This window comes from Cherax quadricarinatus, chromosome 49 (genome assembly GCF_038502225.1).
Source record: "Cherax quadricarinatus isolate ZL_2023a chromosome 49, ASM3850222v1, whole genome shotgun sequence".
Lineage (NCBI taxonomy): Eukaryota > Metazoa > Arthropoda > Malacostraca > Decapoda > Parastacidae > Cherax > Cherax quadricarinatus.
The window spans coordinates 19,006,850-19,023,552 of NC_091340.1; the positions used below are offsets into that span (position 1 = coordinate 19,006,850).

Consider the following 16,703-nt stretch of genomic DNA (forward strand, 5'->3'; position numbering starts at 1 on the left):
TGGGTGTGTGTGGGAAACAAGCAGGTTGCAACACTTGGGTTGGAAACAGTAAATGTATAAAAGGCATTCAGCATGAAGTTATAAATAAAGACAATAGATCAGGTCAGCAAACAAAGGGGGACAGCAGAGGGCAGCAAGGGACTAGCTCCCTTAAGGTTTACTATACTAATAGCAGGAGTGTAAGAAATAAGATAGATGAGCTAAGATTAATTGCAAGTGCAGGAAACATAGATATTATTGCTATAACAGAGACCTGGCTTAATCTGAAAAATAGAGAGATGCCCTCTGAATGTCACATACAAGGCTATAAATTATTCCACACTGATAGGGTCAACAGGAAAGGTGGTGGAGTAGCGATGTATGTCAGAGACAATTTAAATTGTTGTGTTAGACAAGATATTAAATTAGAAGCGTCAGCCACTGAATCTGTTTGGTTACAGCTTCTCGAGGGCCGAGAAAAACTAATTTTGGGTGTGATTTACAGGGCCCCAAATCTTGATAGGGAGTGCAGTAAACCTCTATGGGACGAAATTCGTAAGGGATCTACATACGAAAATGTTGTGCTAATGGGAGATTTCAACTATAGACAGATTGACTGGAGCAATTTGACAGGAAATTTAGAGTCAGGTGACTTTCTTGATACGATCCAGGATTGTTTTTTAAAACAGTTTGTGACAGAGCCAACTAGGGGAAATAACCTTCTTGACTTGGTTCTTGCCAGTAGGGAAACACTAATTAATAATCTTGAGGTTAATGATGAGCTTGGGGAAAGTGATCACAAATCACTCAGTTTTAATATATCATGGAATTCCCCTAATAATGGCAATCAAGTCTCCGTCCCTGACTTTCGCTTGGCTAATTTCATAGGACTGAAAAATTACTTAGGTGGGCTGAACTGGAATGACCTGACTAAGGGTCAGGTAGGTGGTGATGGTTGCCGATATGATGCTTTCCAGGGCATAGTTCTAGCTGCTCAGTCAAATTATGTTCCAAATAGGGAAATCAGATCAAACAAAAATGATCCTAAATGGATGAACAATAGATTAAAATATCTGATTGGTCAAAAGAGAGGCATATATAGGCAAATCAAAAGAGGAGAGGGGCAATTGAGAAATCGATATATTCAGTTAAAGAGAGAAATAAAAAAGGGAATTAGAAAAGCAAAAAGAGATTATGAGGTTAAAGTTGCAAGAGAATCGAAGACTAACCCAAAAGGATTCTTTCAGGTATACAGAAGTAAGATCAGGGACAAGATAGGCCCACTCAAAAGTTCCTCGGGTCAGCTCACTGACAGTGATAAGGAAATGTGTAGAATTTTTAACACATACTTCCTCTCAGTTTTTACACAGGAGGATACCAGCGATATTCCAGTAATGATAAATTATGTAGAACAGGACGATAATAAACTGTGCACTATTAGGGTCACAAGTGACATGGTCCTTAGGCAAATAGATAAATTAAAACCTAACAAATCCCCAGGCCCTGATGAACTGTATGCAAGGGTTCTAAAGGAATGTAAAGAGGAGCTTAGCACACCTTTGGCTAATCTTTTCAACATATCACTACAAACTGGCATGGTGCCAGATAAGTGGAAAATGGCAAATGTGATACCTATTTTCAAAACAGGTGACAGGTCCTTAGCTTCGAACTATAGACCAATAAGCCTAACCTCCATAGTGGGAAAATTTATGGAATCAATAATTGCCGAGGCAGTTCGTAGCCACCTTGAAAAGCATAAATTAATCAACGAATCTCAGCATGGTTTTACAAAGGGGCGTTCCTGCCTTACGAATTTATTAACTTTTTTCACTAAGGTATTTGAGGAGGTAGATCATGGTAATGAATATGATATTGTGTATATGGACTTCAGTAAGGCTTTTGACAGGGTCCCACATCAGAGACTATTGAGGAAAATTAAAGCACATGGAATAGGAGGAGAAATTTTTTCCTGGATAGAGGCATGGTTGACAAATAGGCAGCAGAGAGTTTGCATAAATGGGGAGAAATCAGAGTGGGGAAGCGTCACGAGCGGTGTTCCACAGGGGTCAGTGTTGGGCCCCCTGCTGTTCACAATCTACATAAACGACATAGATGAGGGCATAAAGAGCGACATCGGCAAGTTTGCCGATGACACCAAAATAGGCCGTCGAATTCATTCTGACGAGGACATTCGAGCACTCCAGGAAGATTTGAATAGACTGATGCAGTGGTCGGAGAAGTGGCAGATGCAGTTTAATATAGACAAATGCAAAGTTCTAAATGTTGGACAGGACAATAACCATGCCACATATAAACTAAATAATGTAGATCTTAATATTACGGATTGCGAAAAAGATTTAGGAGTTCTGGTTAGCAGTAATCTGAAACCAAGACAACAGTGCATAAGTGTTCGCAATAAAGCTAATAGAATTCTTGGCTTCATATCAAGAAGCATAAATAATAGGAGTCCTCAGGTTGTTCTTCAACTCTATACATCCTTGGTTAGGCCTCATTTAGATTATGCTGCACAGTTTTGGTCACCGTATTACAGAATGGATATAAATTCTCTGGAAAATGTACAAAGGAGGATGACAAAGTTGATCCCATGTATCAGAAACCTTCCCTATGAGGATAGACTAAGGGCCCTGAAACTGCACTCTCTAGAAAGACTTAGAATTAGGGGGGATATGATTGAGGTGTATAAATGGAAGACAGGAATAAATAAAGGGGATGTAAATAGTGTGCTGAAAATATCTAGCCTAGACAGGACTCGCAGCAATGGTTTTAAGTTGGAAAAATTCAGATTCAGGAAGGATATAGGAAAGTACTGGTTTGGTAATAGAGTTGTGGATGAGTGGAACAAACTCCCAAATACCGTTATAGAGGCCAGAACATTGTGTAGCTTTAAAAATAGGTTGGATAAATACATGAGTAGATGTGGGTGAGTGTGAGTTAGACCTGATAGCTTGTGCTACCAGGTCGGTTGCCGTGTTCCTCCCTTAAGTCAATGTGACCTGACCTGACTAGGTTGGGTGCATTGGCTTAAGCCGGTAGGAGACTTGGACCTGCCTTGCATGGGCCAGTAGGCCTTCTGCAGTGTTCCTTCGTTCTTATGTTCTTATGTTCTTATATCTATAGTTCACTTATCTGTTGCAAGCAAATTTAGGAAATTTGCTTAGTATATCTGGTATCTTATTTTCATTAATAAGATATCTTGACATGTCACATAGGTTATTATACTGTATGTCTCTCTATTCCTCAATAAGTGGACAGTTAAGCACATAGTGTTCAAGACAGTGACCATATGCCTGATCACATAATTTACATTTAGTTTGATCATCATCTGTGTGTCTCCCAAACTGCCAGAAGTACATGTAACCAAGCCTAAGCCTGGCCACTACAACATCAGTCAGTCTGTTCACATTGCAAGTTGCTCCATAAACATACTTATCTACGTTCATGTTATCATAGTGGGATTATAGATCTACTCAGGCTTCTAACTGCATTCCTATAACAATCATTTTCATTATTTACTTCTCTCCTAATATTATTCCTAATGCTAGACACAGTTATACCAAAGTTATATTCTACATTCTCCTTCTGGGTACTCTTCTTGGCTAACATATCAACTTTATCATGAAGGAGTAATCCAATGTGTGATGGGATCCATAGCAATTGTACATTAATTCCTTTGTCCCTAATTTTTGAGTATCTATACCTGGCTTCTCCAATGAGCATGTTGTTGGTGTCAGTGATGGTTTGGTGAATGTATGTACATTCCTCGTCAAGAAACTCAGGACTACAAATTTGGTATTATGCTCTTAGGAAAAATCCGATGATGATGCCTCTTTTGGTCTTAGTATCTTGACTGGAATAGAAGTGTGTGAGATCATTTATATTTGTAGGTTTCCGGTAAACATGAAATCTTAGGTTATCTGCTTTGTGAACGAGGACGTCTAGAAAAGGTAGCTTTTCATTGGATTATTCTTCTAGGGTAAACTGGATCGCCGGTTCAACTGCGTTGAGTCTTGCCTGAAGAGTCAGTACATCAAAACGTTTGGGAGTTATTACGAGAACGTCATCCACATAACGTTACCAAGTGACGCTTGAAGGGATGATGTTGGCGAAGTGTTTAGACTCTAGGTGTTCCATGTACAAGTTGGCTAAAACGGCACTGATGGGAGATCCCATTCCCATGCCATAGGTTTGTTTGTAGAGCCTGCTATTGAAAGAAAAACAGTTGAAATTAACACTAGAGTTTAATTAAGGTCCTGATTGACTTTACGTCATAGAGTCCCGGAGATTTTGTTGATTTGATTAAACTCTGTGTTAATTTCAACTGTTTTTGTTTCAATAACAGGCTCTACAAACAAACCTACAGCATGGGAATGGAATCCCCCATCTGTGCCGTCTTAGCCAACTTGTACATGGAACACCTAGAGGCTGAACACCTCAGTGGTGACCTGTACTTAGCTCAGTGGTGACCTGTACTTAGCTCTGTGAAGACTTGTTTGTGTGCTCTCTGTGAAACTGAACCAGGATGCCCTCTCATGAGCAAGTCTACCAGCAGCTAAAAGAGGAGATTAGGGTTGCTAAGCTGGAGATATAGCGATTAACGGAGGATAACAAGAGGATTCGTAGTAATTGTGGGTGCACAACATGGAACCAAGCTGAGGATCAAGAAGACTGTTGGAGAGGCTGAAACAACAAAGAAACAAAGAACCAGAAGATTACTCTGGAAACTTCCAACCCATACAGTGCTACCTAATGAATGTGGGTTGTCTACTGGGAATGTCACAACGAGCACCAAGGAAGCATTGGCAGACATGAGTGAGACATCCCTTGAAGCCCCAACGAAGACCATCGAAAATGTCATGTCGATTTCTACAAGTGAAGGTAAGAACATTGTTTTAGTTGGAGACAGCCAGGTTAAGTTTATGGATGGGCCTTTTGTCTTAGGGACAGGCAAAGAAAGCAGATGGTATATTTTCCAGGGGCTGGGATGAAGGGATATTGTTAGCCGTCTGGACGACATCATGAAAGATAATGTGAGCAATCTTATTATCTGCCTCAGTGTGGGAGGCAACGATGTTGGCAGACGTAGGAGTAAGGACCTGATTAGCAGGTATAGGTCAGTTATAGAGATAATTAGGAAGAAGGATGGGAACCCTGTCATATGTGGTATTTTACCAAGGAGAGGAGTTGGAAATGAACGGTTGTCAAGGGCAACTGGTATCAATTGCTGGCTGGATAAATACTGTAAGGAAAGTGCAGTAACATTCATTGACAACTGGGACCTCTTCTATGGCAGAAATGACATGTATGCCAGGGATGGGGTTCACTTATCTAGGTCTGGGGTGGGTGCACTGGCAACTGCAGTGGAGGGAGCTGTTAGGGCTTTGAACTAGGAATGGATAGTGGTATGGGTTTTGGCAAGAATACAGTGAAGTCCCATGTTAGTAATATGATGAGTTCTAGGGGAACTAGTAATAGGCAGAATGAGGTGGATATTGGAAAGCCAATGGCAATAGGTGACAAGGACAGTAATAGGTTTAGTGGAAAAACAGAAATGAGCAGGAAGGGTAATAGCCGTTGTGCTAGGAATAAGATGGACGAGTTAAGATTAGTTGCTAGTGCAGGTAACATTGATGTATTTGCAATCACTGAGACATGGTTTAATTCCAAAAGTCGGGACATGCCTGCGGAATGTCACATTCCGGGTTTTAAATTGTTCCAAGTAGATAGAAATGTCGGTAAGGGAGGTGGGGTGGCACTGTATGTCCGAAATCACTTGAACTGTTGCATAAAAATGGGAATTAAGTCCGAAATAACACATACAGAGTCTGTCTGGATAGAATTTTCAAAGGGGCATGAAAAATTGATTCTAGGAGTGATATACCCTTCCCCAAATTTAGATATGGACCAAGGGAAATTACTGTGGGAGGAAATTGTTAAGGCCACAAGGCATAAGGTAGTAATTCTAAGGGACTTCAACTTTAGTCACATTGATTGGAATTTCTTGACTGGGAATTTAGAATCAAATGACTTCTTAGAAGTAGTTCAGGAATGTCTTTTGAAGCAGTTTCTGACAGAACCTACAAGGGGAAATAACCTGCTTGATTTGGTTCTGGCAGACAAGGAAACCCTTGTTAATAATTTAGAAATTACAGAGGAACTCGGCACAAGCGATCACAAATCAATTACTTTTAGCATAGAATGGAAGTATGATAGTAGGGATAACTCAGTAACAGTTCCAGATTTTTGCTTAGCATATTACAATGGGCTTAGAGAACACTTATCATCTGTTGGCTGGGGTAACGAAGAGAGCTATCAATATGAGTTTTCTGAACACCATACATGCTGCCCAAATAACGTTTATCCCGTATAAAGAAATTAGATCAAATAGAAATGACTCAAAATGGATGAATAATAGGCTCAAATATCTTTTAAGGCATAAGAAAGGAATTTACAGGCGTATAAAAAGAGGCGAGGGTCATCTTATGAATCAGTATATTGACATTAAGAGGGACGTTAAATAAAGGGGATAAAAAAAAAGCTAAACGAGACTATGAAATTACAGTTGCTAGGGATTCGAAAACTAACCTAAAAAGCTTTTTCCAGGTATATAGAACAAAAGTTAGAGATAAGATAGGTCCCCTTAAAAATAACTATGGCCATCTTACTGACAAAGAGAATGAAATGTGCTCGATTTTAAATAGTTATTTTCTCTCGGTTTTTACACAGGAAGACACTAACAATGTACCAGTAATTAATTTTTATAGTGGGGCTGAAGAAGATAAATTATGTAACATCACAGTCACTAGTGAAATGGTTATGAAACAAATAGACCGACTGAAGCAAAATAAGTCGCTGGGTCCTGATGGGCTTTTATTCATGGATTCTTAAGGAATGCAAAATGGAACTCTGTGAACCATTAACTAATGTTTTTAATTTATCTCTTCAAACAGGTGTAGTGTCTGATATGTGGAAGATGGCTAATGTAATTCCTATTTTTTAAGCAGGGGGCAACTCATTACCGTCAAATTACCGCCCAATAAGCCTGACCTCAATTGTAGGCAAATTAATAGTCAATTATAGCTGAGATTAAAAGAAGCCATCTGGAAAAGCATAATCTGATTAATGATACTCAGCATGGATTCACGAGAGGCCGTTCTTGTCTAACTAATTTATTAACTTTCTTCAGTAAAGCTTTTGAGGCTGTTGATCACAATAAAGAATTTGATGTTATTTCCTTAGATTTTAGTAAGGCTTTTGATAGAGTTCCATACCAAAGACTGTTAAAGAAAGTGGCAGCTCATGGCATTGGGGTAAAAGTGCTCTCGTGGATCGAGTCATGGCTCACTGACAGGAAGCAGAGTGTGTCCATAAATGGGGTTAAATTCGAGTGGGGATCTGTAACAAGTGGCATTCCACAGGGATCAGTCTTGGGCCCATTGTTATTTATAATATATATCAATGATTTTGAGGGAATTACTAGTGAAATGAGCGAATTCGGCGATGACACGAAGATAGGTTGGATAATTAATTCAAACGTAGATATCAGGGAACTTCAGGAGGATTTAGACAAACTCAATACCTGGTCAGAAAAGTGGCAGATGCAGTTCAGAGTAGACAAATGCAAGGTTGTGAAACTCAGGAGTGTCCATAACCCTAGCACTTATACGTTAAATAATGCAGAACTAAGACATACAGATTGCAAAAAGGACTTGGGGATTATGTTAAGCAGTAACCTTAAACCAAGACAGCAATGCCTAAGAACATAAGAATGAAGGAATGCTGAAGAAGGCCTACTGGCCCATACAAAGCAGGTCCTTATCAAAACGACCTCTGCCCAAAGTTACCCAAGAATTAACTCCCGTACACCAATCAAACCCAGCCCCTTCCACTCAGATATTTGTCCAATCTCTTCTTAAAGCTAACCAAGGTCCTAGCCTCTTTCACCCTACTGCGAAGATTGTTCCATGCATCCACAACTCTGTTAGAAAACCAGTACTTACCTATGTCCTTTCTAAATCTAAATTTATCCAACTTAAATCCATTATTTCTGGTTCTTACCTGCTGGTTCTGCTCTGCTTTTTACCAAGTTTCAGCACCAGTGGCCAGGCTGTCGAGCTCTAGAATTCTCTTCCAACAAATGAAGTAGTGCGATAGCTTCCTCAGTTTAATAAAACCCATTGTTGATGTGACAGTTTATCACCCACGTCGTCAATATTGAACAGGAAGTGGGAATCATCCTTTTACAACCATCCCATAAAGAGACTCTGCCATGTTTAATATTACTCAACAAAATAAGAAACCAATGTTTTGTATGACTGCATTATGTTATTGGGGAATGTCGAAAACTAGAGACTATTGGTACTCATTAAAATCTAATAATAATAACTACGGTGCTCCATCGCCTGGTGGCTGAAGCCCTCGCATCACACGGCGAGAGTCCGGGTTCGATTCCCGGTTAGGGTAGAAACATTGAGCGTGTTTCTTTACACCGGTTGTCCATGTTCACCCGTCAGTAAATTGGTGGACTGGTGTGGGTCGCATCCTGGGGTAAAACTGACCTAATTTGTGGGAAATGCTCTCCTGGTCTTAGAGCGAGCCGCGGGGGCGTTGACCCCCGAAACCCTCTCCAGGTAAACTCCTGGTAATAACAAGCGGCTTTTTATATAGTAGTATGTTAGTGATGTCAGCTATGGTCTGTATACCTTGTACATGTACTGGTAGAAATAATTATTGTTATTAATGTAATATTATTGTCTGTATGTAGACCTTTGTATAAAGAACTTATTTAGGTTTTATTATCAAAACAATTAACACTGAAGAGAGTATGTAGTCCAGTAATATTGAAAATTTGTTTTAGTTAAAAAATATTACAGAATGCGTAGTTTGTGAACGCACTGCAAGTGAGTCCAATAACTCACCGGGCAGTGTGTGTGTTTTAGCACTCACTTGCCATGGGTTCGAGCCCCACCCGTTCTGTGATTTATTTGCAATCACGATATTACAATTTCGTGATAAAATGTAAGTTACTAAAATGAGGTAAAAGTTGTTAAGTGAAATATATTTACATAAAATAGTTACAGCTTTAAAAATAGCACCATTAAGAGACTTCTCTTGAAAGGATGAAAAACATAAATAGCATCAATTACTTACTCAAGACATATGTGACCAGAAGGAGGCCATTACTTCCAGCACCAGTAAAGAACTGCATCGATAGGAACATGTAATAAACAGGGGAGACCGCACTTATAACTCCAGCAGTACCAAGCAGAAGTACCGACACCAAGAGTGCCTTTTTTCTTCCGAAGCGATCAGCTAAATCACCAATAACAATGGCTCCCACTAACATACCAGTCGTGTACACTGAACCACCAAGAGGACGAAGCCAAGCTTTTTCACATGTTAAGTCAAACTGTGGAAATAAAATATATCAAATCATTAATTCGAAATTGTATACAAAGTTGATTCCTGGTTAAAATAAAGAACTCTAATACTAGCCAACTAAATAACAAAACAAAAAAAAGGCACAATACCGTGACTGGAACGATACACAAATAACCCGCACATAAAAGAGAGAAGCTTACGACGACGTTTCGGTCCGACTTGGAACATTTTACAAAGTCACAGTGTGACTTTGTAAATGGTCCAAGTCGGACCGAAACGTCGTCGTAAGCTTCTCTCTTTTATGTGCGGGTTATTTGTGTACTAGCCAACTAGTAAATTAAAGCAAGGATAAAAGCAAGGCAAGGATAAAGGGGCTCAAGTAAATATTTTTTATTTATTTAATGTCTTTGCAAAGGGTACATTGAGATTGTGTATATACAATAGTGGGTTGCAATACAAAGAGAGCCTCTATTATGCCTTGGCATTATGGGCCAACTTAACATTATTGGCTTACATTCTACTTAATACTAAGGAGTATATCATAGTTGAACAGTAGGACAGTAATTATTTCATAGTTGAACAGTAGGTTATTAATTATAAATGAATCAAAATTTGTGTAATACAAAGATATACGTTTTTAAATTCTAAAATGCTTTTGTGAAAAACAATGATTCAGTTATATTCCTGTCAACAATGGATAAAAGGTTCAAAGTGATTGTTTCAATTATGATGTGGGAGTACATAGGTGAGTAAATGTGTACTGAGTATTTAGCATTTAGTCTAGGGTGATTAAGAGGCTTTTGAGAAGAGTCTTATATTGATTTTCAGACTGGGTTACTTTAATATCTTCTGGTAATGAATTCCATATTTTGGGGCCCTTTATGTGCATAGAGTTTTTAAACAGTGTGATATGGACACGAGGCATATCAAAAAGAGATCTGTCTTGTGTTGTGGTCCTGTTTAGGTTGGTGAGGAAAAGTTTGAGTGGAGGGTTTATATTTGCGTGTATTGTTCTGTGCATGCAGTAGGCACATGAATAAGTATGGATGTTCTTAATGGTGAGTAGATTCAGACTTTTGAAAATTGGTGGAGTATGCTGGCGGGAGTGGGAATTTGTTATCATTCTCACTGCTGCCTTTTGCTGGGTTATTAGGGGTTTTAGGTGATTGGATGTTGTTGATCTCCATGCACAAATTCCATATGTAAGATAAGGGTATATGAGTGTTTGGTACAGTGCCAGGAGAGTTGATTGTGGAACATAGTACCTTATCTTTGATAGTATGCCTACAGTCTTGGAGATTTTCTTGGTGATTTGTTGTATGTGTGTCCGGAACTTAAGGCTACTGTCAAGGTGGATACCTAGGAATTTTCCCTCTGTGAGTCTCGTGACTGATGATCCATTTAGCGTAATGTTAATTGGATCATTTGCAGCTTTGTTTCCAAACTGAATGAAATGGGTTTTATCAGTATTCAGGGTAAGTTTGTTAGTCATCATCCAGGCAGATATTTTCTGTAATTCAGCATTGACTGTGTTTGCTAGTATGACTGCGTTTGGGTGGGAAAATACATATATAGTGTCATCCGCAAATAATATGGGTTTGAGTAGCTGTGATGCATTCGGTAGATCGTTGATGTAGATGAGAAAGAGGAGTGGTCCAAGGATGCTTCCTTGTGAGACTCCTACTGTGATTGGTTGGGTGGAGGAGTTTGCATCATTTGCATACACATATTGAGTTCTGTTACTAAGGTTTGACTTTAGGTAGTTGAGGGAGTGGCCTCTGATACCATAGTGCATTAATTTGGAGTACAGTAGTTCATGGTCGACTGTATCGAAAGCTTTACGTAAATCAATGAAAATGCCCAGCGGGACTTCTTTCTTTTCAAGTGCGGTATATATTAGTTCTAGCATGTGTATGATAGCGTCATTTGTGCTTTTATTATTCCTGAATCCAAACTGACAAGGATTTAATATGTTGTGTGAGACAAGGTAGGAATAGATCCGTCTATGAATTAATTTTTCAAAGATTTTAGAGAGCAGTGGTAAGTTAGATATTGGTCTATAGTTATTCAAGTCAGCTTGGTCACCTCCTTTATGGATCGGAGTGACCCTCGCTGTTTTGAGGATTGTTGGAATATCCTAACTAATAGTAATAATCCTAACTAATAATAATAATAATAATAATAATAATAATAATAATAATAATAATAATAATAATGTTTGTTACTACAAGTATACCTGGAGAGTATACCTGGAGAGAGTTCCAGGGGTCAACACCCTCGCTGCTCAGTCTGTGACCTGACCAGGCCTCATGGTGGATCAGGCGCCTGGTCAACCAGGCTGTTACTGTTGGCCGCACGCAACCCGACCTATGAACCATAGCCTGGCTGATCAGGTACTGACTTTAGGTACCTTTCCAGTGCCTGCTTGAAGACAACCAGAGGTCTATTGGTAATCCCACCTATGTATGCTGGGAGGCAGTTGAACAGTCTTGGGCCCCTGACACTTACTGTGTTGTCTCTTATCGTGTTAGTGGTACCCCTGCTTTTCATTGGGGGGATGTTGCATCGCCCGCTGTATCTTTTGCTTTCATACGAAGTGATTTTCGTGTGCAAGTTTGGTGGTAATCCCTCTAGGATTTTCCAAGTGTATATAATCATGTATTTCTCCCGCCTGCGTTCTAGGGAGTACAGGTTGAGAAACGTCAAGCGCTCCCAATAATTGAGGTGTTTTATCGAAGTTATGTGTGCCATGAAGGTTCTCTGTACATTTTCTAGGTCAGTAATTTCACCTGCCTTGAAAGGTGCTGTTAGTGTGCAGCAATATTCCAGCCTAGATAAAACAAGCGACCTGAGGAGTGTCATCATGGGCTTGGTATCCCTGGTTTTGAAGGTTCTCATTGTCCTTCCTGTCATTTTTCTAGCAGATGCAATTGAAGCTGAGATCTTCTGACATGATCACTCCCAGGTCTTTGACATTAGTTTTTCGCTCTATTTTGTGGATGGAATTTGTTTTATACTCCGATGAAGTTTTAATTTCCTTACGTTTTCGATATCAGAGAAACTGAAATTTCTCATCATTGAACTTCATATTGTTTTCTGCGGCCCATTTTAAGGTTTAGTTGATGTCTGCCTGGAGACTTGCAGTGTCTTCAATGGAGGACACTGACATACAAATTCGGGTTTATATTCGTGTCTCTGTCGGATATGAGGATGAGGAACAGGATTGGAGCAAGTACTGTGCCTTGTGAAACAGCTTTTCACCGTATCCGCCTCAGACTTTACTCTGTTGACTTCTATTTGTGTTCTGTTTGTTAGGAAATTATAGATCCATCTACCAACTTTTCCTGTTATTCCTTTATCATGGATTTTGTGTGCTATTACACCATGGTCACACTTGTTAAAAGCTTTTACAAAGTCTGTGTATATTACATCTGCATTCTGTTTGTCCTTCGTGGCCCGGTAGCCTGGTGGCTAAAGCTCCCGCTTCACACACGGAGGGCCCGGGTTCGATTCCCGGCGGGTGGAAACATTTCGACACGTTTCCTTACACCTGTTGTCCTGTTCACCTAGCAGCAAATAGGTACCTGGGTGTTAGTCGACTGGTGTGGGTCGCATCCTGGGGGACAAGATTAAGGACCCCAATGGAAATAAGTTTATTTATTTATTTATTTATTTCCAAATTTGTGCACACATACAGAGGTACAAAAAAATACAGATAAGAGCAGTATGCCAAAGCCACTTATACTATGCATAGCATTACGGGCTGGCTTAAAATTAACTTAAGATTAACTAAGCAATGATTATTATTATTATTATAATCAAAAAGAAGCGCTAAGCCACAAGGACTATACAGCGCTGCTACTAAGCAATGATGAAATCAGTGATAAAACATTAATGTAAACAGATAACTATAAAGCACAAGTGAGTATTACAAAGACAGGTCATATGGTTGCATTCAGTTAGGTAGTGATTCTGTTAGGTAGTGTATTTAAAAAATAATAAAGTTAGATTGGGTTTTAGGTTTAACATTTATGTGATATAATTGTGAGAAACATTTAAGATATACAATTTATAATGTTCAGTTATTCAGTATTTATTTGGTTTTGGGTGAGTAAGTAATCTTTGAGAAGAGACTTGAATTTATAAACAGGTTGTGTTTCTTTTATATTTACAGGTAATGAATTCCAGATTTTAGGGCCTTTTATGTGCATTGAGTTTTTGCATAGTGTGAGATGGACACGAGGAACATCAAAGAGTGATCTGTGCCTTGTGTTATGGTCATGTGTTCTGTTGAGGTTGGCAAGGAGATGTTTGAGGGGAGGGTTAATATCAGAGTTAAGTGTTCTATGTATGTAATAGGTGCAGTAATAAGTATGGATGTTTTGTATGGTGAGTAGGTTTAGTGTATTGAATATTGGTGGAGTGTGCTGCCTGTAGTGAGAATTTGTTATCATTCTAACTGCAGCCTTTTGTTGGGTAATTAGTGGTCTGAGATGGTTAATTGTTGTTGAGCCCCATGCACAAATTCCATAGGTGAGATAGGGGTAAATAAGAGAGTGATATAGGGCCAGGAGGGCTGACTGTGGAACATAGTACCGTATCTTCGATAGTATGCCTACAGTCTTGGAAATTTTCTTAGAAATTTGATGTATATGTGTATGAAATTTGAGTCTATTATCAAGGTGGATTCCTAAGAATTTTCCCTCTGTTAGTTTTGTGATAGGTGATCCATTTATCATTATGTTAAGAGGGACATCTGTAGCTCTGTTACCAAACTGAATGAAGTAGGTTTTGTCAATGTTTAGTGTAAGTTTGTTAGTCCTCATCCAGGTAGATATTTTCTGTAATTCGGTATTTACAGTATTGGCTAGCGTGACTGGGCTCGGGTGAGAGAAGACGTATGTAGTGTCATCTGCAAATAGTGTGGGTTTGAGTAATTGCGAAGCATTTGGAAGGTCATTTATGTATAGGAGAAAGAGAAGAGGGCCAAGGACACTTCCCTGTGGGACACCAACTGTAATTGGTTGTGCAGAAGAGTTTGCCCCATTTGCGTACACATATTGGCTTCTGTTGCTGAGGTAAGACTTGAGGTAGTTGAGGGAGTGCCCTCTTATACCATAGTGTGACAATTTTACGTGGAGCAAGTCATGGTCAACTGTATCAAAAGCTTTACGTAAGTCAATGAAGATCCCCAGTGGGACTTCTTTTTTCTCTATTGCAGTGTATATATGTTCTAGCATGTGTATAATAGCATCATTAGTATTTTTATTAGGCCTGAATCCAAATTGGCAGGGGTTGAGTATGTTTTGGGAGATAAGGTATGAGTAGATTCGTTTATGAATTAATTTTTCGAAGATTTTTGAGAGAGGGTGTAAGTTGGATATTGGCCTATAGTTATTCAACTCTGTTTGGTCTCCTCCTTTGTGGATCGGGGTGACCCTTGCTATTTTGAGTACTGTAGGGAAGGTGGAGGATTCAATGGATTTGTTAAAGAGTGTTGCAATGATTGGTGATAGCACTTGTGACACTTTTTTGTATATAAGGGGTGGTAAGGTATTTAAATCTCCTGCCTTGTTTTTTAGTGCGTTGATAATAAGGGAGACTTCGTATGGGTTAGTCGGAGCTAGGAACAGTGTGTTCGGGTAGTTGCCGGTGAGGTAGTCATTTGGTGGGGTATCTGAGCTTGGGATTTTATTGGCAAGGTTTTGTCCTATAGTGGAGAAGAAATCATTGAGTCTGTTTGCTGTTTCTGTTGGTGGGAGTTGGGGTTCATCTGTTTTTGCTAATTTTATTTCGCTATTTCGTGATATCTTTTTTGTTCCCAGAATTTCTGATAGGGTTTTCCAGGTCTTTTTTATATCACCTCGTAAGTTGGATAATCTGTTCTCATAATACAATTTTTTTGCCCTTCTTATCAGGCTGGTTAGGATTGACGAGTAACGTTTTGTTTGGTCTCTGGTTATGTGACCCATTCTGTACTGTTTTTCATATTGGTGTTTTGTATTTATGGATTTGAGAATGCTGGGTGTTAGCCAGGGACTGTTCAGTCTCTTTGCTGTCATCTGTTTAGTTTTTTTAGGGCAGTGCTTGTTATAGAGGTATTGGGTTTTTTTTAGAAAATTATTAATACATTCGTCAATATCTGTATAGGTTTCTAGCTCAGTGTGCCAATCAATGTTTGCTATTGCTGTTGTGAAGTTATTAATGGCTGCCTCATTGTGAAGTCTGAAGGTGACTTTAGTAGTGTCTTGGGGTAGTTTACCAAGAGTTGTTATGAGGAAAGTAGGGTAGTGGTCTGTGGTATTATCTGTAATTATGCCTGATTTTAAAGGGGATATGGTGTTGGTCCAGATGTGGTCAAGTAGGGAAACACTAGTCTCTGTAACTCTTGTAGGTTTTGTTACTGTTGGTAGTAACATACAGTTACTCATTGTGTTTGTGAATTCAGTAACGTGTGGGTCCTGGTCTTGCAGGAGATTTATATTGAAGTCACCTGAGAGTAGTAAGTGATCTTTGTTCATGCGTGCATCAGTTATCATACTTCCTAGATTTTGACTAAATTGGCTAATGTTTGACTGTGGAACTCTGTAGATGTTTATCAAAGTGAGAGGTTTTTGTAGGTACTTTGATTTGAATTTAGCTATTATATATTCCCCATGTTCATTCCTTGTGCAAGTATTAGTGATACATTCTAGTTGGTCTGAGTAGTATATGGCTGTGCCACCCCCTTGTTGATCTGGCCTACAGTTGTGTATGGCTGTGTAACCAGGAATGGCATAGACATCTGTACTATCAGGCTTTAGCCAGGTTTCAGTTAGTGTAATGATGGACATATTGGCATGTAAGGAATTTAGTAATGCTATGAGGTCATCGTAATGCTTGCTTAAAGATCTGATATTGTAGTTAAATATAGTTATGTTGTTGTTGGCACTGAGAAGTGCCTTTGATTGTTCTGCAGTGTAGTAATTACAGTTACTGTTTGATTTATTTAAGTCATTAAATAAGAGGTTGGTATCAGGATCAATGCTTGTAATCATAAGATTTGTAGTGAATCTATAGTTTGAATTAAGTATAAAACAAAGTAAATAGTCTTAAGCTAAAAAATAGCACCTGGATTATTTAACAAATGTAAAATAATGAGCTAAGGGACTAATACAAATAAAGTGATGATCAAATAGTGGAGCTTGGGAATATGATAGTAGGTAGTACTATAAAGGTAATTTTTTAAAGTTAGAATTATAGTATAAAATTATAATATAAAAGGGACTAATATAGGTTGTGGTGACCAATAAAGTGGTAATCAAAAAAATGAGCTTTGGAATATA

The 16,703-nt window shown here is 38.9% G+C and overlaps 1 protein-coding gene across 2 annotated transcripts in view; it reads right to left on the bottom strand.

The window, feature by feature from the left end:
• Nucleotides 1–16,703, bottom strand: part of LOC128697107 (organic cation transporter protein) — a 444,009-nt gene that overhangs the window by 267,499 nt on the left and 159,807 nt on the right. For both annotated transcript variants that reach the window (XM_070095239.1, XM_070095240.1), the window contains exon 4: nucleotides 9,148–9,406. In XM_070095239.1, the coding sequence (XP_069951340.1) occupies nucleotides 9,148–9,406 (259 nt within the window). The remainder of the gene's footprint in view (nucleotides 1–9,147; nucleotides 9,407–16,703) is intronic.